Source organism: Marmota marmota, unplaced genomic scaffold, assembly GCF_001458135.2.
Source record: "Marmota marmota marmota unplaced genomic scaffold, marMar, whole genome shotgun sequence".
Taxonomy (NCBI): Eukaryota; Metazoa; Chordata; class Mammalia; order Rodentia; family Sciuridae; genus Marmota; species Marmota marmota.
In genome coordinates, this window is record NW_026000019.1 from 3,797,649 (window position 1) to 3,823,477 (window position 25,829).

The 25,829-nt window shown below is 31.9% G+C and overlaps 1 protein-coding gene across 2 annotated transcripts; it reads right to left on the bottom strand.

The window, feature by feature from the left end:
- Positions 1-204: 204 nt before the first annotated feature.
- Positions 205-25,220, bottom strand: Rgs18 (regulator of G protein signaling 18). 2 transcript variants are annotated; one of them, XM_015491685.2, is made up of 6 exons: positions 24,809-25,220; positions 24,262-24,363; positions 23,159-23,220; positions 6,167-6,333; positions 4,050-4,334; positions 205-1,834 (listed from the first exon to the last, which is right to left on the bottom strand). In XM_015491685.2, the coding sequence occupies exons 1-5, from the start codon at positions 24,928-24,930 to the stop codon at positions 4,077-4,079; spliced, it is 711 nt and encodes a 236-aa protein (XP_015347171.1). In that variant the 5' UTR covers positions 24,931-25,220; the 3' UTR covers positions 205-1,834; positions 4,050-4,076. The 2 variants fall into 2 exon arrangements, with proteins under 2 accessions (XP_015347171.1, XP_015347170.1); XM_015491684.2 differs by lacking the exon at positions 24,262-24,363 and having other exon boundaries at positions 24,809-25,218.
- Between the last annotated feature and the right edge of the window lie 609 nt (positions 25,221-25,829).

The following is a 25,829-nucleotide window of genomic DNA, read 5'->3' on the forward strand; positions in this document are numbered from 1 at the left end:
GGTGTTGAGAAAATAATTGTTGGATTTCACAGGTTGATGACAAATTTTCCATCTACTTCCTTGCTCTAGTTAAATATAAAGAGTCTAAAAGCAGAATTGTGACATTTTTTGATAGGTCAGAATTTAACAGTGATTCAGTCTTTATTTTCCCCCACAATTATTGCTTATTTGTTACATTTAAGAAATCAGAGATGAAGCTATAAGTGGACTATCAAAAAATTAGTAGGTTTTTATTGTAAGTTTCTGATATTTAAAATATTTCCTTTTAAAAGTTTCATTTCTGCGGCAGAAAATTTAATTAGTAAGTAAAACACCATATAAGCATGTGTGTTTACTGTGAAATGATTTTATCCTTTAAAATCAGAGCTTGTAAAGAGTTTTATATTTTTCACATGCAATATTTTACTACTAATGCTGCTTTTAATAAACATTTTAAGTTTTTTTCTAAAAAATTATGAGTTTTATAAGGCACAACCAATAAAATGAAATGAACCAAACCAAATCAAACCAAACAAAAAACAAAATTTAGGTAAAATGCATTGATTGATACATGTGCATATGCAAGGAAAGGTGAGTGATGGTCCACGTGATCAGTCATAGGTGGATTTGCTCTCTGAGGTAAAGATGAAGGATGATTGGTTCAAAGCATGGCTTTCATATGGCTGTGTATTCTGGAGTTCAAACTATCAAAAACTCTAGTCTTTCTGGAAAAAGAAAAGTTTCTTTCTCTTTGCCTTTTTCTCTATCACTCCTGTTAGATTCACTTCTGAGCATCCAGTGATGATCAGTACCAAATAAAATTTGTTCATTAAATATTTGTCCATTCATTAAATATGTTGCAGAAAATTTATTTTAACATATTACCTTTTATTTTTATGGTTCAGTTAACATAGTTGAATACATATATTGTGGAATAAATTTGTGTGGTTATATATTTTTTCTTAAGATAGATAATAATTACAAAGTCAGGACACTAAATATAAGACCAGTTAATATAGCACAATGAAAATAAAATTGATGTGTTTAAACTTAGTTAGCAGCATAGCTAAGTGTGAGCATTTTGGAGATATATATCTTCAATATGATTTGTTCTTTTTTCTCCTAAGGAAGGACTGCTTTGTAAAAATTAAATAGTTCAGATTTTTCTTTGTGAATTTAGAAAAATATTTAAACTTTTAATATGTTTTTGTAGTTTTTCATTTAGTTAAAATATCATGATTTACTTTTCTATGCACTGCAAAATTATAAAAGTTTTTATAAAAGTAATAGTTATCCGCATACTTTGTTCAAGGAAATCTTATTATTCTCAAAGAACATTTGTTTGATGTGTAACCAAGGCAAAAATTATAATTAAAATGTGATACTTAAATACAGGAAATGATTTCCATAATCTCATCCACACACTGAAGTCAATTAATCTATATTTGGCACTTTACAAATATTTCAAAATTTAATCATCATGAGAACATTGTAAAAGTTTTATTCTAATATTAAAAATCAATTTTGAAGTGTAGAATATTTAAGTTACTTTCCAAACATATATTTGATAAGTAAGCAGAGCTAGAATTAAATTTAGTGAGTCTCTTGTGTATGTCTTTTGCCTCATGTTAAAGCCTTTACTCTGGCCGTGCAATGCACTACCACCCTCATAATGCTTCATTTTGTAGTTTTGTAGTATTTAATGTGAAAGTCACTTATTGAGCTTCTATTATGTACAACACTTGGTAATCTGGTAGGCAAAACTTGAAATCCACAAGCAAGGTAGTAGAATGATCTAATTCAATCCACCTCTGTCTTCTAATGTCTTTAAAGACACTGTGTTATATTGATTTGACTGCAAAAAGAAAAAAAGAAAAAGAAAAAAATCAAGTTATTTTTCCTTTTATGTATTTGTAAGTTTTCTATAAAAGTGTTCCTTATTCTTAGAGTAGCACCCATTTCAATTTTTATTCTGCAGTTTTCCTTCATCAGTCATAGTTTTTGACTCTTTTTTCTGCTTGTGCACCAATCGGAAGGTTCTTTGGAGAATATTCATTACAATACTTAAAATCAGTGAATGTGGGGACCATACAGAGCACAAGAAATAAGAAAATTTGAGTTCTTCTATAAAAGATTGTAGAAAGCAAGGGTCTGTGCAGTTATATGAATTTCTGAGGATCAGACTATCCAGTTAAGAAGTTTAGCCTTGAGCTTCTAGAGTCTCAGTTTATACATCTTCACTGTTCTTTCAGCCAGAGCTCAGTGCTATCTGTCTGTTTTTACTTGGCTTTTTTTTACTAGTTCCATTATTGACTCTTTTTTTTTTCTGTATTTGTTCATGTTATTCCCTTCAGAGATCAAAGCTCTTTGAAGTCAGGCATTAACTGTATCAAGAAATCTTGGTACATTTTTAAAGCATCTCATTGAATATTTCATAATTCAATCAAGAAATTGGACAATTTTGAAATAGATTACAAATGGAAAAGCTAATAACAAATGTTCATGATTCCAGGACAAAGCTATTAAAATCAGCCCATGATTTTCATGATAAAATCAGAAAGCTTGTATGAAATCTTAATTCAGTACATGAAACAATCAAATTTCATGAAAAGAGACTGCCACAAAAAATGAAAATACAAATCAGCCAAAGAAAATTTTAAATTATTTTCCTAGATGATGCTTGCAATGTATGATTTTTGTTTTTATATTGACAACAATATAAAGAATTGAGTTAACATTAGAGTTAAAATTAGTGACACAATATCTCAATATTTTCCATATTAATATCATCTTAAAATAAAAAGATGTGGTTATTTCTTATTTGATAACAGGAAAGATAATCAACAATTAGCTAGAACTTTTACTGGCTAAATAAAAAATAAACTGTATGAAGAAATTGAAAATGTTTATTATTTTGGATAGCCAAAAGTTTTTATATTTTACACTTCAATTAAAATGATAACATTTGCCAAAGCCAAATGTATATCTTTAAATACAGACATTTATGGACCATGTAATACACATTTAAAATTAAATATTTCTGTAATATATGTATACTTATTAGATAATATTATTTGAATAATATAGTGTTAAATGAAAATTATAATAAGAATGTTATTAAAGGGAGAACATGCTTTGAAGATGAGAGAGGGTGACAGATGCCTGAGTATTAAACTCATTGCTTCTTCGCCTCTTCTAATTTCTTATTTCAACCCAATTCCAAAAGTCTGAACCTGAAACCTATTTACTCCTGAGAAAATTGTCCTCTGCTCATCATTCAAACCATTGATTGCCTCCTGTTTCAATAGTAAGTTCATTTATCAGGCAAGGATATAGTCTTCTCAGTCCCAATCTGGTCATATGCATCATATGATTAATTTTTAATTTCTTTATCCATTTTTTTCTCCATAATCTGAATATCTTTCTGTGACCAGAAAAAAAAATATACCATCTAACTGGGAGAGTCTAGGCCCACTTAGGAATGAACCCAACTCTGGATCTCATTCTCACTTACCAATCTAGCTTATATTTAACCTAGAAGTTCTCTACATATCAACATGTCTTCGCAGAAGTCCCTATTGCGGGCTTAATACTAGAAGTAATCTATGGTTTTTCTTGAGCTTCCCGTCCTCTCACAATACAAGAACTAGATTATTTCACTCTATTACTAAGAGAAAGAGAATATTCATTATTATGGAAAAATGCTCTCCAAATATTTGGATATGTAAGTACTATGTTGTAAGCATCTTGAAAAAAAAAATAAACTAGATATTTGGTGAAACTCTTAATAATTTTGCTAAACCTTAGCCTTTACTTAACTTCACAGTCTTGTAAAACATTGCTCCTATGTCTTTGTTCCCTTTTAACTAAAAAGAAGAATTTTCTGGTTATGAATGGAGTGATATAAAATGGAAAGTTTTACAGAATATATTGAAAGATACATCATACATTTTTAAATATAAAAGCTTTGATTTATATTTTAAAAATTCTTTCATGTGGTACATTTTAAAAGATAGAATAATTTCTTAATGTAAATATATTATATCTTAGAAGCTAAGATACAAGTTTACCATCAAAATGAGATCAATCAATTTTCCTTATAGCCAAATGGCAACATCTGATTTCACATCCTGGAATTCATTATAGGTAAATGAGCGTGATCGTCTCCTAAGATTTGTTGGTCTCCGAGGTCTTCCTTCTATCAATTCTAAATAGATGTCAGATTTCAGAAAACGCGTGTAGCTGTCTTGTTCCATGAGTTGATATACTCTGCTTTGTGCAGCATCAAAACTGTGGAGGGTAGGTTGGGTGATGCTCTTAGTAATGACTTCTTTGGTGTGAAAATCAAGGTTAACCTGGACAAGCAGGAAAAAAAGTGCAATTACAGTCACTTTACTTAAGCAAACACCTAGATTGATGCAAAGTTAGAGCAGGCCTAGCAAGATTGGACGCATGCGTGGTTTTCCTCAGGGGGCATAGGGTGATTTATTCTGGCCTGGAATTCCATTTGGCTCTTCTGTCTATGCTCCTCACCCTTCTCACTTTCTAATTTAGAAAAATGCAATATTGCAATGGATGTAGCATACACAGTGTTGGTTGAACTCGCTGACTTTTTAAAGTGGGGAACTAAACTACATAGACAAAATTGAGTGATGGAAAACAGGGAGGTTGGGAAATATCTAGGATTTTAATGAGACTTCTGTTGATCCCATTGCTTATTTCGTTACATTATGACATTTCCTACAAACAAACATATGCTGAAGTATAGACGTTTCTTAAAGACAAAAATCCTTTAAGACCTTTTATTACAGTACCATTGATATACCTGGTCTGGTGGTGGGGAGTTTTCAAGTAGGAAACCAGTGTTTTTTTCTCCTGTGTAACAAGATACCATTAGCTACCCTCCTCACTGCTTTGAGATATGTATAAATTTGGCCTCAGGGAAGACAGAATAATATATTGAAACACAAAAAAGATTGAAAAATACTAAAACAAGGAAAATAACCATCATTTCTAATGGTGTAACATCCACATAGAAAATGCTACTCCATGGGTAATGTTATGATTTGGATCTTATATGGTTCCCAAAAGCCCATATAATAATGGCTTGGTTGACAGCGTATGGTGTCATTGGGAAGTGCTGGAACCTCTAAAATATGAGGCCTAGTTGGAGAAAGTTAGATTAGTGGGTGTGCCCTTGAAATAGATATAGGAACCCTGGCCCCTTTTCTTTCTCTTTTTGCTTCCTGGCTGCCATAGTTGAGCAGTGTCCTCTGCCATGCATCTCCACCATGATGTTCTGCCTTGCCACAGACCCAACAGGGCCAAGCAACCACAGGCAGAAACCTCTGAAGTGATAATTCAAAATAGATTTTTTTTTTCCTTTCAGTTGATTTCTCTTAGCTGTTTGTCACAGCAACTTCTAGAAAGTTGATTAATTAAGACAGTATTAATTTACAAACAAAACTTTTAACAGCAACAGACCACCAATTCCACCATCTAAATAAAGAATCACCATTTATTGAATACAATAGAAATTGTAGAGAAATTTATAAATATAAACTCTAATTAATATGATAATATTTACTAATCTCATAGCCATTTTAGCAATTGTATCACAGTTACCTATTGAGTTTGCAGTCAAAGAAAACCATGTTTTGTTTTGTTTTCCATTTGATCCATTGTCAAATGTGTTTTACATCATCTATTGGGATATTTTCTTTTAGCTTATTTTGAAACAGAGTTATAATTCTTTGGGGCAAACAAAACTTTATATAGATAGATAACATTAAAATGGTACATGTTATAAACACTTCTCTGATTTTCTTGTTTTGTCACTGTTAGAAATCTTTAGTTTCTATAAGGGGCTGCTTGTGTTAAAGTGATTAACCTGAATGCATGAAGAAATCACCAAGTTGCAGTTAATTGTATTCATTCTTAGTCTACATGAAAATAACTGAGGAGGGACTTCACTTTACCCTCTCTTCCATGATAATATCTTAACAATGTGTTCTATTTACATACAGGAATCTTTATAGACTATTTATATTAATAACTACTTTTGCTTCAACAAAAATTTTGAACTTTCCAATAAAATGTATGGGGAAACCAATTTGATTAAGGCAGATTCTCTCAAAAAATTTTCAAGCAGCTGTAAAGTTTTCCAGTCATCTTTACTATACTGTACCTCTTGGGGAGCATCACTCTGTATAAATTTCTCATATATTGCTTTTGCTTTAAGTGTAATTTGTTGAGGTTCCTTGTTTTTCTTGAAATCTTCACAGGCTATCCAAAATTCGATATTTTCTTCACTGAATTCAGTCTTAAGAAATCTGGTGAAAGCGTCCAGTCCATCTACCAAAAATACATATAAATATATATATTATGACTACAAAATGTCAATGTGGGGAATATGTGCTACTTGACATTAAAACAGAAGTACAAACACTAATAGAAATACTACACCTTCCCTGTAATGCCACACAGCAGCACACATCTGGTGCAATTTACAAGGGATCTTCTATAATTTAACTGCAAAAGTGAAAGCTTCAATTCCTGTTGAAATAAGGCTAGTATCATACTTAGATCTAAGTCCTTAGACCTAAGAGTTAGGGGGACCTCTACTGTGCACTCAATTTATGTCTGTTTTTATTTGTGCCTCTCCCAGAGTGTGAGACCAAGAAGCCTTTCACTTGGAGCCCATCTTACATGGCTCTAGACTGTGTTTCTGGTACTCAGGACCTTAGAATTCTCTGTACAGTTTGCTAGGTTTCCAGGATTTGCATGACGCCCTATTCCCAAGACCATCCACAAAAACACACTGACTCATTGTTGAGTCAAAATTGCAGGTGGAAGCATCTACTCAAAAGTTCAGGGAGGCCTCTTTACAGTGGGGAACTAAATTACCCTGGATGGAAACAGAGTTCACCATGCTTAATCTTTACAACTGTGAAAGGGCTCAAGACTTTAAATTCAAATATAACCCTTCAAATGATTTACAAAGTATCTTTGTCTAAGTAAAAGGATAAAATGTATATTTAAGCAGTTTTTGGCTCAATCTCTAAATCTTAAGCATTTAGACCTAGTATGAGGCTTTTTTTTTTTTTTTTTTTCTTTTTACCTGAGTCCCATAAATGTTAGGGGGAGGTTTCAAGTCTTGTGGAAGACTGCTATGAACTCAAGTTCATATTTAGAAATTAACCATGTGGCCCTGAGTGAATTACTTTTTCTTGTACTTTAGTTTCTCAATATTTACAATTAAGACAACAACAATAATATCTTCCTGATAGGGCTGTTGAGAGGGTTAATTGTGGTAAAATATGCCAAGGCCTTAGTATACAGACTGGTACATAGTAAGGACTTGATAAGGATTTCAATGGTGGTGGTGAGGATGGTGATAACATTCTTGGTGATCAATTATTTAAAGCTCAGTCAGATAAAATTATGTTACATAGATTTAAAATAAAAAAGTGGCAGACTTTGGATTCAGCCATAAGAGAGTTTGACTTCAAACCAGTGTTCGTTTAACTATTTTTAAAATTCTATTTTTTTTGACCTATAGGCATTTTAAAAAGTTTTTTTTTCATTTTAAGAAAGTAATAGATTTACATGTACTTATAGGGAATAATAGAGAATCATGTACCTTTTGTCCAGCTTCCACCATTAAGAACTTGCAAAAATATAATAAAAATCACAACCAGGAAAATGACATTAATTGATAAAATCAAGGATATTTCATGTTGCTCTTTTTAAGTCATATTACTGTCTCTCCCACCCCCAGCTCCTTTTTAACCCCAGGAAAATCTGTATAGACTATTTATATTAATAATCACTTTTGTTTCAACTAAATCTTGAACTTTCCAATAGAATGTATGGGGAAACCAATTCAATAAAGGCAGATCCTCTCAAAAAATTTTCAAGCAGTTATAAAGGACATCTGTGTTATTTGGAGTTTGTTGTTGCTCCTGCTGCTGTTGTTTTCATATACAAAACTGCTACATAAATTTATGTACAGGTTTTCAAGTGTAAACATAAGTCATCATTTCTCTTGGATAAGTCCCAAGAAGGTGGAGTTGGTTGATTATACGGTGGAAACATTGTAGAAACACTGAAGGAGGGAAAATATGTGTTTTTGTGGACTTCCAATTAAACTTCCTCAGAGGAAATCATATCTGAGTTGGGTTTAAGTCATTTTTAGCAATCTTCAGACTTATTCTCAGTAGTGTGACTCTCTAATTGTGGCCTATTTCTGTTCCTACTACCACAGGTAAGTTTTTACACAGGAAAAGGTCATGAATTCTACTTGGACTTCTAACTTGTTGTTGTACTGACCCCCTTTTTTAAAAATTAATTTTCTGTTGGTGCATGATAATTATACACAACCCTGGGATTCATTCTGCGATGTGTTCATAAATGCATGTAGCACAATTTGGTCGATTTCATTCCCCAGTACTTCCCTTTTCCTCCCTCCATCTCTGCCCCTCATCTCCACACTCTACTCCTCTACTTTGACCACTTCTTCTTGAAATACTCCTCTTCACATGATTCTAGAGCTCCATATGTCCAAGTTCACATGGTTCACTTCTCTGTGCAATTATCTGTATATGTTTAATTTTGCTACATATCCCATTGAATGCAGGCATCTCCTTTTCTCTACTCTTCTATCTTCCCCGTCTCTTTGCCATCCTCCTGTCTTTGGGCATTTTTTTCTTTACTCACTACTATACTTTAAACACGTTGTCGACACCTGCAGGCTAAAAGAGGTATCACAAACAACTTTGGAAAATAGTTTCTGTGAGTTAAAATTTGATATCTTTAAAAGACTTCTCATTACAAGAAATCATCAAAAGAAAAATCTCTTCATCTCAAAATTCCTCTAGCTACTGAAACATCTTTCCTCCTTATAAATATAAAGTCTTCTATTAGTTTTCTATGCTTGGTCTCTTAATCTTCTCGGCCTCATTTACTTCCCAACACACTGAAATGTGGTTCTTCTTCAACACTCTACTTAAATTATTTTTTGCCAAATTTCCTCAATATTATATTCATTAAACATTTTTTCCAGTCCATATGTTATTTCTTCTCTCTGCAACAGCATCTGTGGTGGAGATTAGTCTGAAATTCTCTTCTATGGCTACACTCCTGAGTTTTGTCTTACACCTCTGTCTGTTATTTGTCTGAATCCTTCTCAGTTTATCCTTCTTCATCGTTTCCTTAAATTCATTTTTCTGGGAAATCACTTTAACACTCAAATATAATCAACATACTGACAGTTCTCAGAACTTACTTCCAATCTCTTTCCTGAACTACAAGTGATATGTACTAATATGTGGTAAGCATCTCCACTAAATTTCACACAAAAATAGTCATGAAATAGCTGAATTCATCAGTTTCACTCAGAACTTTTTCTCCATATCTTTCCCATTCAATGACACCATCCACTCAAGAATTTAAACCAGATAGAACCCTGGCACTCATCATCAAGGCTAACAATTTTTTTTTCTCATCTCAAACCCATTCATAATCAAATTTTGTTAATTTCCCTCTCTTATGTCCTCTATCAGTCTTTTTATTTGTATGATATCTGTAACTACTTCATGCTGACCAGAATTATCTCTCATATTGATTATTATAAGAACCTCCTGATTGATAACTCCCCCGACCCTCCCAGCTTATTATTCAGAGTCTAGTCAATCATCTCTTTCCATTATACAAATTCCATGATGATTCATCACTGGTTAAAATTTTTTAGTAGTGCCCTTCATCTTTTATACTTTTTTCCCTACACTCAAAGCTCCAGTCACAGAGAAAGACTCAGTTTGATGTGGATGCCATGTTCCTGCATCTCTTGACTTTAGCCCCTGCTATGAACTCTTTGTCACTTCCTACTCCAACTTCATCACTCTATCTTTGTCAATCTAGTCCACACTGTCCTTTCAGGTTTAAATCAGAGTTTATCTTGTTTGGAAAAATTTCTCCAAACCCTCAAGAATAAGTTGGGTGTCCTTTAATTATGACTTCCTAGTATGCTAGATAACACTTAAAATATCATACTGTATTGCCTATTGTTTCCTCTGCTACATTGTGAAATTCATGAGATGAAGACCACAGTTTTATTTTCCACAAAATCTCTAGTCCCCACATGAAGAAATCAATCACTCAATAATTGTTTCATAAAAGATGTAAAATATAATTGAATTGATAACATATCATTTAAAATACAACTAGTTAAAAAACAGTTTCAGGATATTTTACATTTTAAATAAAAATGTTTAGAACTATAATATTTATTAAAAAACTTGACAATGAGATCCATTTATTGTAAGAAAGCAAAAAGAAATGTGAAACTAAAGAATCTTGTTCTATTTTAAGTATGGAAACATATATGTAATTAAACAATATACCAGTTCATTAAAGAAGTCAACCCTTATCTTTATCTGATGTTAGCTAAACATTTAATTAATATTCTAATTTTATGCTTAACAAGCAAGAATTTTCTTATGATTTGGCTTCTTCTTTGGGTATATATAGAGAAATGGCTATTAGTGACAGCTTTATTTCTGAATCTATATTACTAAGTTGGAATCCAGTTCATGAGTTTTGCCAGTGTAAACTTTCTACTAAGAGTCGGGTCCTTTTAGTCATACTATCAAGATGACACCATCAAGTTTGGGAGCCTGCAAAGTTTGATGTCAGTCCATGTGGTTTTAGACAGGCTGGCAAAGTTTTGTTGAGGTACACAACTTCCCCCTGGGTATCACTGTGGGTTATTCAAGCATGTCTCTACTGCTATAATATGTTCTTCACTTAGGTCAACTAGCTTATAAATAAGTTTTCATCTTGATCTCTCCACTGAACCACTCATTCATTTATTGAAAACCAAATTATTGCATGCTGTATTTCAGCACTGTTCTAGGTACTAGAGAACAGCAGTTTTAAAGGCTGATAAATTCTTTGATGTTTAATCTATAGAGTGTTATCTTAAATAGAAGAAAATATTACTATTAAACTATACAGGAGGGCCATTACAGGGTAACAAAAACAAGACTTTCCCCTTGATGATAAATAGCTATAAAACTAGGCCAAAATAAATAGTAAGATGTTAATGCAACCCCGATCTACATCAATGATGACATTACATTTAAGTGGACTCATGTCAATTACAAGTCAGAGATTAAAAGACTAAGTTGAAAACTAAAACCAGACTATATATTGGCTACAAGAAACATTAAATATAAATCAGGAAGCTGAAGAAAAGGGATTAAAATAATACACAATTCAGAGATTAAGCATAAGAATACAAAATCTGAATAAAAAATCTTATATGGTCTTAGAAGGTAACTGTTAAATAGATACTATTCCCATTTCATAATTATAAAATGGTCAATCACTACTAGCATAGAAAAATGCTAAATAGGAACTCAATTCAGAGCTTCAAAATATATAAAGAAAACTGATAGTTATTAAATAAATAGAAAAAATACAATTATAGGTGTAGATTTTAGTTCTGCACCCTAATTCATTGATAGAACACATCTACAGAATATGAATTACAACATATAAAACTTAAAACTATTAATTGACAAATGACAATTATAAAACACTCTAACAAACACATCTTTTCAAGTGCACGGAAGATTATCTAAGATACTCTGTATTCTAGAATGTAAAATGAGTTTAAATACGTTGAATTTCAAAAGTTTGATGTCTTTAAGACTTTTTCCTATTAGGAGGTTTGAATTAAAAATTGACACTAGCAATATAGCAAAAAGAGTCCCTCAATACTTGGTAATCAAACAACATACTTATAAATAATTCACAGATTAAGAATTTTAATTTAAAATTTAATTTTAATTTAAAATTCTAATTTTCCTGAGGGAAATTAGAAAATATTTACAATTGAATTAGAGTGGAAGTACAACATAAAAGTTTGTCAGATGCAACTTAATCAGTAATTAGAGTAAAATCATGTACGAGTAAAAGAAACTGGGTATCAAAATCAAGATCCAAGTTTCTACTTTAAGAAGCTTGAAAAACAGCAAATGGATCCCACATTGAGCAGAAATAAAAAAAACAATATTAAAAACAAGAACTAATGTCTATAGCATAGAAAGAAAATGAACGATGCCCAAAGTGTTTCTTTGGAAACAATAAGAACCTTGGAAAGTCCATATTATACTAGGAAGAAATCATGGTTCTTACAGGTATTACAAAGATAGCAAGTGGTATCATGAATGACTTTATGCTAATACATATAATTTATATGACAGAATAAAATATCTAAAAAATGATAAAACCTACCCAAAATGACACTGAAAACGTGGAAAATCTGATAGTTTTAACTAAATTATTAAGTAGATTTTATAATCAAATATCTTCCCCTGAAAAAAAACTTTGGACCCCGATTAAGTGAATTTTATAAAACTACTGAAAAAATTTCTAATTTTACATATCATATGGAAAACAGAAAGATTGACACTTTCATCTCATTTTATGGGGGCAGCATAACTCTTAGACCTAAACCTGACAAATGCATTATACCTATTTCACCCCAAACAAAAAATTAAGAGAAAAGAAAAAGAAAGAAAAGTACATAGCAATATTTCTCCTGATGATAGATGCAAAGTTTCTGAAAAATATTTTAAAAATAAATCCAACAATTTATAAAAGAGGAAACAAACATTCTGGAATTATGGCTGAAAAAATTGTAAAATGAAGTTCTAGCTTTTTGTGCCTGTACTACTCATTGTCACTTCTGTTTTTTACACTTGCTGGTCTTAAGAACTGTTCTTCATGATCTGTGATTATTTAACATAAAAAGGTCCATACAGATTAAGTAAGAAGAAGGAATCTCTGTTGGTAGCAAGATAGCAATAACTAAGTGGTTTTGCATTTTTAACAGGGGTAAAGATTCTCAGAGCTAAGTGCTATCTATGTGTATCACTTCATTTAATTTCAACAGGTCCCTGCAATATATCCTATATGCACATAGATAGGGGAGGAGACTGAGCTTCAGTTGCTTTAGATCTCATTTCTAAAACAAAACAAAACAAAAAATTATAGAAGTATGTCTTACTTAGGAAGAGAGTATTCCTTAAGGAAGACAGAAAAATTGCCCTAAAACCCATCATCTGTAACAACATTACCTTACCCTGTTTAAGGTACTTTGCAGATGTGACTGTGGTTAAAGACCTTGAAATGAGGAGATTATTCAGGGAGATTCAATCTAATCACGAGTTCTTAAAAGAAGAGGAAGTCAGAAGAGTGGGTCAGAGAGATACCACATGAGAAGGAGCTAGCTGGCTATTGCTGACTTTTGAGATACAAGAAGATGGTCACGAACTAAAGCATGTGGTAAAATCTAGAAGGTGGGGTTGGCCCTAAATTCACAGTTGCAAGAGAATGGAGATCTTGGTCTAAAACTGTAAAGAACTTGATTCTGCCAGTGACCCAAACAAGCACAAAACAGGTTGTCCCTTAGGCCCTCCAGAGAGGATGGAAACCTGTTGACATCCTGATTTTTATTCTGACAATACCCATACTGGACTTCTGTGCTACAGAAAATGTAAGATAATAAATTTTGACTTTATTACTGAGGTTGTGGTGAGTTGTTATAGCAGCAACAGAAAACGAAGGCAATTGTCAAATTATGTTTTAAATATTACTTTTGATTACTCTTATACATAGAATTTGTCCTCCTTGTCATAAAATAATTGGTTTTCTTTTCATTTTTAATGTTGTAAGTGATATTTAATTTAATTTAATTTTTTGTGTGTATGGTGCTAAGGTTTGAACCCAGGGCCTAGCACATGCTAGGCAAGTGCTCTACCACTGAGCTATATCCCCACACCCTATAAATGATCTTTTTGAATAATTAAAGTTCTGGGAATTAATGTGCAAGACAACAGCAGTCAGAAAGAGCTATGGTACCTCACACATCCCTAAGCATTAGAGTATGGGATGACTGCCCACTACTGCAAGAGAGTGGCCTACGGCTACCATACTATCTCTTCCATTGGAGTTTTCACTGGGACAAGGGAGGTTTTGCAATTTCTTTTACTCGGTAAATTGATCCTAATTATCAGATGTTAGTAGTTGGATGTTAGTGAAGAGATTATAAAGGATTATAAAGGATTATAAAGATCAGGCTCAGCAAGAATTTGAGAAGGCATTTTCTGCATCTATAGTGGTTAGATGCAGGTAAGATAATTTCTACTCAAGCACAGCCATTCTATGGTGCTCTTGGCGCTAAGGGGTTGCGGAGAGAGTTGGCAAACCCTGACCACTGAGAAGCAAGAGTGCTCTGCTTATTTCTTGGAGCTCAGTGGGTATATTATTTTCAAGACTTATTTCTCACCCTGAGCAGTGTGCTTTTCTCACAATAAATAGGGAAATAACAACGGACAACAAAGCATTGTGATACATAGCAGATTTTCTCCAAATACTGAAAAATACATGTTTCACAGTAAAGTAAATGATCTGTCTCTGGTTTTAGCATTTTTAGGCCAAAATAGCTGCCAAAGAGAACAACAGGGAGTCAGATGTGCTGGTTGTTTCTTGGCTTATTAGCACTTAAGTATCCATAGGGATTGTTGTTCTTTAGTGTGTACTCCTTTGATTTTCCTCCCATAATTCCTTTCACCACCTGCATCTCAGTGCCTGAACTTAAAAAAAAAAAAAAATTCTTATCATTACTATTGTCCAAGATTATGCTCCTTTAATTTTTGAATACCAAATTCCAATGTCTTCTCAAGACTTCTGGTGAAATTGGCGCATTAGGCTGATGTCTTGAATAGGCTGAATGAGCCTCATTCAGCTATTGATTAACAGCAGCTTGATGATTCCTTCCTTTTCTATTTATGTAACAAAAGAAAAAAGTTTTTATTTTTGTTTTTGTTTTGTTGTGGTTGTTTGATTGTCTAATCTCTGGTTTTACTTTTTCATCTTTGTCTTTTCCATAATGATCCTGGAAGGAAACAAAGGAAACTAAGGCCAAACATGCTTTTCAACCTCTCAGCTGAAATTGAAGTAGAATTTGAAATGTGGGGCACAGTTAGGTCTGTAAAAGCAAAAACAACACTCTGTACACCAACTGACTTGAACCAATTTCAGGTAGTTAGCTCCAGTCTCTGGCTACAACTTAAAAAAAAAAAAAATTCTTCTGAAGAATTTTCCCTTGATGAATATTTAGCAGGATGTAAAATAGCTGCTCAGCCCTGTATTTCCTTCCTCTTTTAAATTTCTAAAATGAGTATTCTTTTTCCCCCAAATTGATATCCATGTTTTATTGGATTGTATTCTAAAAAAAATCATATTTTCTCAATTTGTATCTAATAACTAATTTCAGAACTGTTTCTTTTTATTTTCCAGTAGAATTCTGAAATGTCTTAGCTCTTATTACAGGGTCAGTATCCTGGCATGCTTTGCTTGGCAGTTGCTATAAACTAGTTTCCTATAGAGAATTTCTTGACTCAATATTAGGAAACACTTGGAGACAAGACCACAAGAGATTATGAGAACATTTTCAGATAACACTAATTAAAAAAACCCACAAAGTATTCATATGGAAATGTGCCCTCTGCTGATATTAAAAAGCATGTCACTAGGGGGTTATAGTGTAACATCTAACTGCAACTAGATCTCTTTCAGGTCGGCTCTAGTTTGGAAAAAGGGAAACTAAATATCTTCTTTGGTTTATGAACAAAGTTGCACTGATCTCAGTATAGGATAAACTTTTAAGATTTCAATTAATTTATCCATATGTCATGTATAAGCATAGATAGAACAGTTTTAAATATTATTTATAAAGTGAGTCAATAAAGAATGGTCATAATTTCAGAAGAATACAACCATTATTTTTTCTATTAAAAGATTTAAATTATAATAAAATGGTTTGTAATGATATCTAAAAGGAATTGTCCTTATGCCAAACAACTGAAATTGTGACTTACTTATTAAAAAAATTTTCCTTTATGTTTTTATTTATGAATAATTTTACAAAATTATTTATGAATCACCTAACGTGAACCTGAGGACTGTGAATAATGAATAGCATTATATTAATTAAAATTATGATGCCAAGAAACTCATCATTTGCTGAGTTCTTAGTACATTGCTGTGTGACTTTTAATGGCACAATTCTATTAACTTTTCACATCAACCATATGAAGAAGCACTACTATACTCATTTTTGCAAGTGTTCAGAGACTTAAGTGTTTTAAATATTACAGCTACTGAAAGATAGCAGAGAGGATTGAACTCAAGTTTATCTTGCTAAAAATGGTAAGGCCTTGACCTCTAAAGCACCATACAAACAACAAAGCCTCTACTGTTGAGGAATATGAAAAGAAAGGGGCAAGATGAGCACATCTGTATGTACTAAGGACTGAGGACAGGCATTTGCAAGGGTGACTTATTCTATTTGGAACAGAAGAATAAAATCACCTTGCGTGGAATTCAAATAGAAGTCTTCCAGAAAACAACATAAACATTATTTTAAATATAGTCCTTCACTAGTTCACAAAGCTGGAGTGTTGACTCTATACCAGCTGTTCCTCTCTGGAATATTATGCAAAAGCCCTTTGTTACCATGGTTAGTTTTGCGCTTCATACAGACTTCATACAGTTCAAAACGAAGTCAAAGTGCTCAAATCAAGAAAAGTGCTGTGCATGCTATGAAAGCTCTTGATGCATTAACCAACATGAGTGGATTTTGTTGGCATAATATGAATATAATAGAGAGGAATAAATCCTCATTCAAGAAATGAGTGAATGATGAATGAGAAAGGAGTTCATGTATTTAAAATGTTAAGCAAATTACTTTTTAAAAGAGAATATGCAACCTTGTACACAATTATTCTAGCACATTAGTTACTTCCTGTTTCTCTTACTGCTTTAAGTCAGGTCACAATGGAACCATTTCTGACACAGAGGCAGTAACTTACTAAACAGGCCTTCAGAATGCAGCAGTGGGGAATGCAGCTGCCAAGAGGGCTTGATAGAACCTGGGATTAGAATTCACACTGGAAGAAGCTGGCTCAATGTGTTCTACAAATATGAAATGCTTGTAATTGCATGCTTCTAATTTGAAACTCTGGCATCTGTTGGAATATTTTTATGATGCCAAGAAACCAACTGAAACAAAAAGTCAAGAAACTCTGAAGTTGAAAATCCAAGAGCAGTATAATATCCTAAGTATGAGGTTGTGTTGTTTCTCCTTTAACCTTTGGCTTCATAGCTCCGAACTGCCATAGAATGTGTGGCTTATGTTGTAATGATGTTTTATTTGTATGACCCATTTGCCATTTAGACTGGATTTTATTAATTTTTATTCTTTAGGTAGATGAAGAAACTGTTTGCTGTAGGTCAGTTTGAGTGAGAAATTTAACTTTGTAGAACACTGGAATCCCTTATCTTAAAGAAAATTGTGAACCAAAACTTGGGAAGAGTAACCTGAAAAGACGTAAAGTAGAAACTATGAAGAGAAGTACCCATTTCCTTCCTCAAAAGTGAGGCATGCATTTCCTTACAGGCCTTACTCAAAGCAATAATAAGTTTGTTTTTTTTTTTTGCAGTATAATCAGTTTTTATTTTTAAATCAAGGGAGTATAAGACTTAAATATTCTATTACTATATTTACATATTATGAATTGTCCTCAGGAATGTACTTAGTGGGTCCACAATTCAAAGTGCCAAAAGTCCAAATAAATAGTCATTAATAAAAACGTTGAACACCATTATTTACAATGACTGGGAAAAAACAGGTGCATAAGGAGTTCTATACTAATGCAAAGATTTCTTACTGACAGAGATTCCTCTTTTAGGAAACAACACCCTCTTTCTACTCCTCAATCACCACCATGGGAGATGGCTAGAAATCTATATCTATATATCAGTTACACTTCTATATTCTAGGCATGCACCTACCAAACCCTGCAAAACTTCTTATAGGGCTTCAAATCAACTAAAATCCAAACTATAACCTGTTGTTTTCACGTATGTCTTCTCCTACAATTCTGTTTGTCATTTACCATAGGAAGCATTATCTTCCTACTAATATGGAGATAAAACCCAGAGATGTGGGGCTTATCTTGTTTCTTTTTCTCTTGTACCTTCATCTTTTCACCCTACAATATATGCATGTTAAAAAAAAGTCAGCAAGTTCATCTATTTTTCTTTCAAAAAGGTCCTTACCTGAGGATAGCTTTTATATTTGTTAGAACTTTGTAGGAAGTTCACAGTAGTCTATCTTTCTATCTATCAAATTTCATTTTCTAACACAGTCTTCTGAAGTTTGACTCCAACTTGATTTTCCAATGTTATTGTTCACTATTCTCTGCTTTAGTATAAATGATCTTCTTGCTTTTCCAGAATACATAAAAATCTCTTATTTTTCATACCCTTCTCACTCTTCCTTTTCTACTTAGGAATGACCTTTCCTTCTGCCTGTTGAATTCTTGAATACATTGATTTAATTCCACTTAATGGTTTTCTAAAGCCTACAAGATAAATTGAAAATGCTACAGAATTTTAAAAATCATTTTGCCAATTACTCTTAAAGTTGTATTTTATTCAGCAGTATTATGTGCTTTCAAAGATGTTTTACATAGATCCCTAGAAATATGCTTCTACAAATAAACACACATGTATGTGTACAATATACTTATATAGTATTTTACTTTCATTAATTTCTTTCATATGTTCACAGTGATAATTTTTACTTTTATGAAGTCAATCAATAAGAAAACCAATGAAGACTGATTTTGAAATTAATGATTAGGAATGGCAGATAAAATCTGATCTGACACTAGTTTTTAATACATTAGTACTTCATCATTAAATAAAATTTAGAAAATACTATATATTTATACATATAGTTTTAAATTATAGATTTTTATGATTCATTTTGCATTTTCATACAAATTTACCAATAAATAAGGATGTGGAAAGAACTTATCCTAATAGCTATGAGGAAATGAATGAGGAGAAGTTACTCATGGACTTCATTGTGTTAAAACTTATTATACAACATATTTCAGTTCATATTTTATTATTATTTTTTTTTATTTGTTTGTTTTTTTGTTTTTGTGGTGCTGGAATTGAACCCAGGGGCCAGCACATGCCAGGAAAGTGCTCTATCTCTGAATTATATACCCTGTCTTTTGAGTCCATTTTTTAAAGTAAAAAAAAAAATTAGTATAGATTTAGACTTATAGAAAATTATAAAGATAATACAGGATTGCCATATACCCTACAATTTCCCCATTATTAACATCTTACATTGAGTTACAATTAATGATGGTGCATGAGTTATAATTAATGAATCAATTTTGATATATTAACATTAGCTGAAGTTCATATTGCATTCAGATTTCCTTGGGTTTTCTCTCTCTCTCTCTCTCTCTCTCTGTGTGTGTGTGTTTAAATTAAGAATAGATAAATTGTGTGAATGACATTTGAAGAGAATAGTAGAATTATCAAAATACCTCTATAGATAATACCTAAATTTCTGTGAAATATAACAAAAATCAGTGATTTTTCTGTTTTGGTCTCATGGGTCCTGTCTGTCACCCTAAGTTACTCTTCCTTTTTCAAATTATGTTTCTCAATAAAGAACTACTTTGTTTTTAATTCCCCAAATAAATTACACTGTTTAATGCCTCCTGCCTGTATTAGCTCTCTGCTTGGATGGTCTCTTTCTCTCTGTCCAGCTAGTGAATCCCCTAAATCCTAGGCTAAGAGGCATCTATTCTGTGGTCCTGTTCCTAAAGCTGCTGATAACCAGTCTATAAGATTTTAATTTCAACTGCTTTTGTGCAACTAAAAATTCAAATTTCCATTGTATTTTGTTTGAGGTATAACTTAGTTTCCTGTTTGACTAAGTTTAATACAAGTTCTGTTTCCTGTAGATACAACATATAGATTTTGAGAAATGTACCCATATTAACTGAAGGGATAGAATATAAAATTTAATAGACCAAAGTATTGAAATGTGTATGTACATGTATATGAATATAGAACCTCTCTCTTTTTTTAAAAAATATGCATATATATTTCTTTCTATGAAGTAAGTAGAAATGAACTAAATTTAACCATTGCTATGAAGATTTAGGTGATTATTTTAAGACTTATAATTTAATATTACAATTAGCATTCCAATGAGAAATATTGATTCAGTAAAATAATACTAATAACAATATTTTGTGAATTCCATATAATTATTTAGCACTTTGATTATAACAGATGGTATTAATGTCTAAATTTTTCAGTGCTGTTTTTATTCACATTTTCTCATTTTGGTTTAAGTTGGTGATAGTTACAACTCTTTAATATTTTTATCAGAAGAGAAAAGAGAAAGAGAATGTCAGTGTCAGGTTTAATTTTGTCCATTTGATTTTGACTTCTTATAAAGAATAATTACAGAATTCCAGGTGAGGATTTTTTTTATAAGACTAATAACCTTGCTGAATCTTTCTTCACTTTGGATAATTAGAACATGCTAGAGTTGTTATATAAGAAGTTAAAATAATAAATCCAGTTTATATACTACTTTCAATTGAAATTTTAACCCTCTAACTTGTGACTATCTAGGTGAGAATATACTGGAAATAGAACAAGCTTTTGAAATGTGTTGATAATTATTATTTTTCATTATAGCAGGGATCATTGACATTTATGTAGTGTCTAACATTTATTGGTTTCCTATTCATCATCTCATTTAATCCTGACAGAAATCCATTTCTATTGAAACTAAAAACATTATCTCTATTTATAGTTGAGGAAGCTGAAAGAGTGATTAGGGAGCTTAAATAAGATTATATAATCATTCATGTTGCAGAAGAGACCACAAACTTGAATCTCAAAGGAACTCTGAAATAGCATTTTCTTACAAACAAGTTCAGTTTTATTATATGAGCACTTAATATTTTCCAGGTTACATACTGCATTTGGGGTCCACTGATACAAAAAAAAAAAAGTGCGCCTTTTAATAAATAGTCAAATTAGAAAAAAAAAGGATAAAGAAAAATAATTTCACTTTTTTATCTTTTTTCCCTTTCTCTCAGTGTTTGACTAGAAAAGAAGATGAAAATAAAACAAAACAGGTTTTTGGAAGCATGAATTATAAAGGAAAGTTTGATACAGATTGCTATGAGGAATAGATTGGATCTGATAGCAACAGAGTTAGCGAGATAGAGAGGATGGTGCCATTCTTAATAGCCAAGATATGGAATCGGTGTAGGTTTCTGTCAAGGGATGAATGGATAAAAAACTGACTCATGGACAAGGTGGAATATTATGCTTCCATGAAATAGAATGGAATCATTTTATGTGCAGCAATATGGATGGAACTAGATGACATTATGTTAAATAAGTCAGGTACAAAGGCAAGTACTACATAATATAAAAGCTACATAAATTTATTTTATAGATGTAGAGAATAGAATAGTGGTTACAAGAGACTGGAAAGAGTAAGATAAAGAGATGTTAGTAATAACTAGAAGAAAGAAATATGTAGGTTTCCAACACAAAGCAATGATTAATGTTTGATATTCTGCTTATGCTAATGACCCTAATTTGATCATAATATTGTATACATGTATCAAAATAACACACTGTACTACATAAACATGTAGACTTATAATGTATCAATTTAAAATGGTAAAAAGAAAAGACAGTGAAAATGGAATAGGTTTGCCATATAATTGTCAAGAATTTTAATAGCTAAGCAATTATAAGTTATGAGTAAAAGTAAGTAATCAAAGAAAGCTGCTTAAGTTACTCTTCCCCCAAACAGGAATTGATACTAGTTTAAAGTGAAATAAGGAGGAAGGAGTACCATGTTATATTTTTATCAGCACAAACTTCCTTTCTTACTACTGCTCTCTATTCTCAGTGGCTACATCTTCACCAAAATTCAAGCCTTGATTTCTCCACCTATATTTTCTTTCTCTGAGCAAATATTACAAGTCAGAGGCAGGTATCTGATTCATCAGAAGAGGGAAAGTTTTCAGGAATAGTATGCAGAAATAGAATTCTGATGTTAGTAAACACAAGGGAAAATGAACAGATCACCAGCAGCTAATGAAGAGTTGGACAGTTAAGGAGATAAATACAGAAAATGAGAACAAAGTAGGTGGTTCATTAACTGGTTGACTTACATACAAGTACTCCCAGCTTCCCTGGCAACAGGAATCAATTCTTCCAGCAAACACAGAATATGAAAACCACAGGGCATTACTCTAAGTACTAGTCAGAGAAGCTGGCTATCAGCACCTTGGGATGGGCTGGGAAAGAGCTGGGAAGTGACCATGTTTCAGATACAGAATAAAATAAGGAACAGGAAAAATGTGAGGTGCAAACAAATCCTGTGGGTTTGAGGAAGTGTAGATATTTGATAATGATGAAGGGTTGCAGGTTCAGATGACCAGTTTAGTACTGAGAATAATAAACCCTGTGGCTTCCCATTGCCTACTCAATACATATTTTCAGTTTTGCTATTTGAAAGAAATCATGGACTGAATAAATGACAAGTTTGTTTGTCTGCTACCTAATGTAAACTGATTGTAGAGTATCAATCAGGCAGGCTGCCCTCTAGCCCTGGCTTTACTGTGTTGTTGGAGAGTCAGACAGCAACTCAGTCTTGTCCTCATCCTCCACCTAATACACAGAGCTCTGTCTTCAATACAGACCTGATTCTCAACTTTTGTACAAAATTCTGCTTTAAAAATAGATGATTAATATGACATGCGGAGAAAAGAATATACAGAATCGTTTTTCAAAGCTATTTTCATTAGTTCCCTAAACATCTGTCAAAAGAACTTCTCTAAGTTTTTGATTCATTTAATGATGAAAATAACATAGAGAGTTTGTTAATCATATATTAAATGAAACTGAAGATCTCCTCCAAAAATCAGAAAATTAAAAAATTTGAAATTGCTGACAATAAAAAGAAATAATTAAAATTTTAATAAGCAATTCTTAATAAAATGAGAAAAATTCAAAAAAGCTTTCTATTAGCTGACTATTCAGTTATTTAGTTACTTTTGCTGATCTGAAAATTAGATTACTGTAAATTACCAATTATATCAATTTTTTATGACAGCTTGTTTTGTATAATTACATGCATCCTCTATTTAATTTTCCATTAAGGAATAAAGTGTTTGGTGAAGATATCACTAACCTCTATGGGATAGCAGTTTGTCAAATGATTCACCCCATTTCACTGCTTCTTCAGGGGAGACTCTGTTCAAGAGAAACAAAATGTTTTATAATGCAGTGTGCACAAAGTCTGTTTACGAATCTGTTTGAACATATGCTTATATTACTGCTCTTTTCAGTTATATTTTCACAGGGTTTCCCTTTGATTTTTATATAATGAAAGTTCCATTTACATCAGACACTTCAAAAACATTCGTCAATTCTCTTCTGGAATTTGCCTATCGAGCAGTGGGGTAAAATGACATTACAGATTTTCTCATGGATGTGTGAATTGTTTCATTTTTTTAAGGAAAAATTATTTTTCATTAAGTTGAAAAGTTTATGCGCACACACACGCACACACACAGAAATGAGGTCAACTATCTTTTTTATTTTTAAATTCATAAATAGATGAACGTAAACTAAGAATATCTTTCAAACTCTTTTTTTTTAACTGCAATTTCCTTGAAGCTTTAACCACAATATGCTACAAAACCTTTTTCTTAACAGAGACAGGAAGTTTGACTAATGAACTTTCAGAGGAACAAGAAATAAAAGCCATCTTTAATACAAAAAAATATTTTAGAGATGTTGAAAATATAGATAGTAGAATATTTTTTTGCATCTTGATTGTCATATTCAAGTTTGGAAAAATTTGTATTAAACTAGTTAAAAGGCTATTCTACTTTATTTAAATTAAACACATAAAATTATAAAACATCCCTATGTATATACTGCTTGCTGTTATATGAAGAACATTTTTTAAACTGCTGAAAAAGAAAATAGCTCTTTTCTATGATAATATTACATTGTGAAAACATATTAATGGTATGTCATCAGTTTATAAAAAGTAAAATATGTTCTTTAAAACTGACAGGCATATAAATTATAAAATGTAATTATTTAATTTAAGTTATAAAAGTGGCTTAATTTTAGAGAGATTTCAAATTTCTTGAAACAACTTCTCTATTTTTCCTTATACTACCATGTAATTTCCAATAAAATAGAAATCCCTAATTTCCTTTCTTAAAGCTTTAATTATGGAATAAATAAAATCCCCTTCACCCAGTAATGAAAGTTATTCACCTCAATTCTTTGGACAAGGCCCCAAATCTACTGGAGTGGGTCTCTTCATGTGAGTCAAGTTTCTGTACAAGAAGACTTAGCCTATTTCTTTTTTCCTTGGCTCTGTAAAAAAGGCAGCAGCTTCAGGACAATTTAGATGACAGGCAAAAATCTTCTTCTGACTACCAACAAATCTGGAATTAGTAAATACCCACTCACAGTGCTTCCTCCCCATACATACTCTCAGAAATCCTATTTAATTACTATATTTCTGGAGAATTAGGATAGCAGATACTAAATATGTTCCTCTTTTACCTGCATGACAGACACACATTTGAAATTATATTTCAATACAGATTATTCTAGTTCTTCTTGTGTGGCTAATATTACTACATCTTTTAAATTGAAAACCCTTTAGGTTTAACAGTTGTTTAATCCAAGTAAGAAAATATTTTCTTTATTTGTGACAGTACAATCAGTCCATTTTCAACCAGATATTTAAAAAACAAATGCTAACACATATTCATTAATCATGATTTTAAAAGTATAACATTGAAAATAATTTTACCTGGTTTTGGCCTCTTTGCTTGCTTCTTCTTTTCCTAGACCACCATGTATTAACTTGAAAAAAGCTTTTTCTTTTGTTTCACACATATTTAATTGAGAAAACAAAACAAATGATGTTTCCATGTTCCCTCTAAAATGAAGAGATGTCTAGTATCTTACCATCCTTCTGTAGTTCACTGGTGAGTGCTAGTCTGTAGTTATGCATGGTAGAATACAAAACTGTCTCAACTCTTTCAGCAGGGCTTCCAAAAAAGAAAGAAAATGGAAACAGACAAAAGAAAAAAAAAAGTTCAGAGCTGTGTTTCTACCTCTGTAAAAATGTAGAACTGAGGAACTGAAGTATAATTCCGTCCTGAGCTGTTGAGGGAAATGATACCACACATTTGCAAAATGACGCTGGACTCCAAGATAAAGACGGTATTACCACAGAGTAACTGCTCTTTTGAGTTTGTGCAACCAGAATGATGCTTTAATAGACACAAATGGAGCTGTCATTTCCCACAGGAACTTTCTAAAGGGTTCTTTAATATATATTAAAAGTATTGTGGAAAGTGTAGGAAACATTTGAAGATATTTCCCCTCATCTTAAAAATGTAATTTTATTTATTTTTATTATATTGAGTTAATTAAATTACATTTAATTCACATAGTCTATGTAGTGTTAATTTTATTTGCTTAACATAGTGCATCCAAATAAGACTGTGGATTCAAATTTTATGGTTGAAAGGGAGAATAGAAAGCACTTACTTCAATAATTTTTAAACACAGGTCCACAGAATAATTTCAGATGTGTTTGAATTTTTACCACTAACTGATGGAATGGAAAACATATGGATTTTTTCCTTAAAACTCTTAATCTCTTTAATATAAAGGATTTTATATTAAAAATATAAAATTCATTGTAGTTAAAATATTCTTTTTAGTGGAAAAGCATAACTGAAAATGACAGTTTGTGTGTTGGTATATTTTAAACCCTTATTCAAAAATAAATGTTGTCAACAGCAAATTAGTTGAGTTCCCCC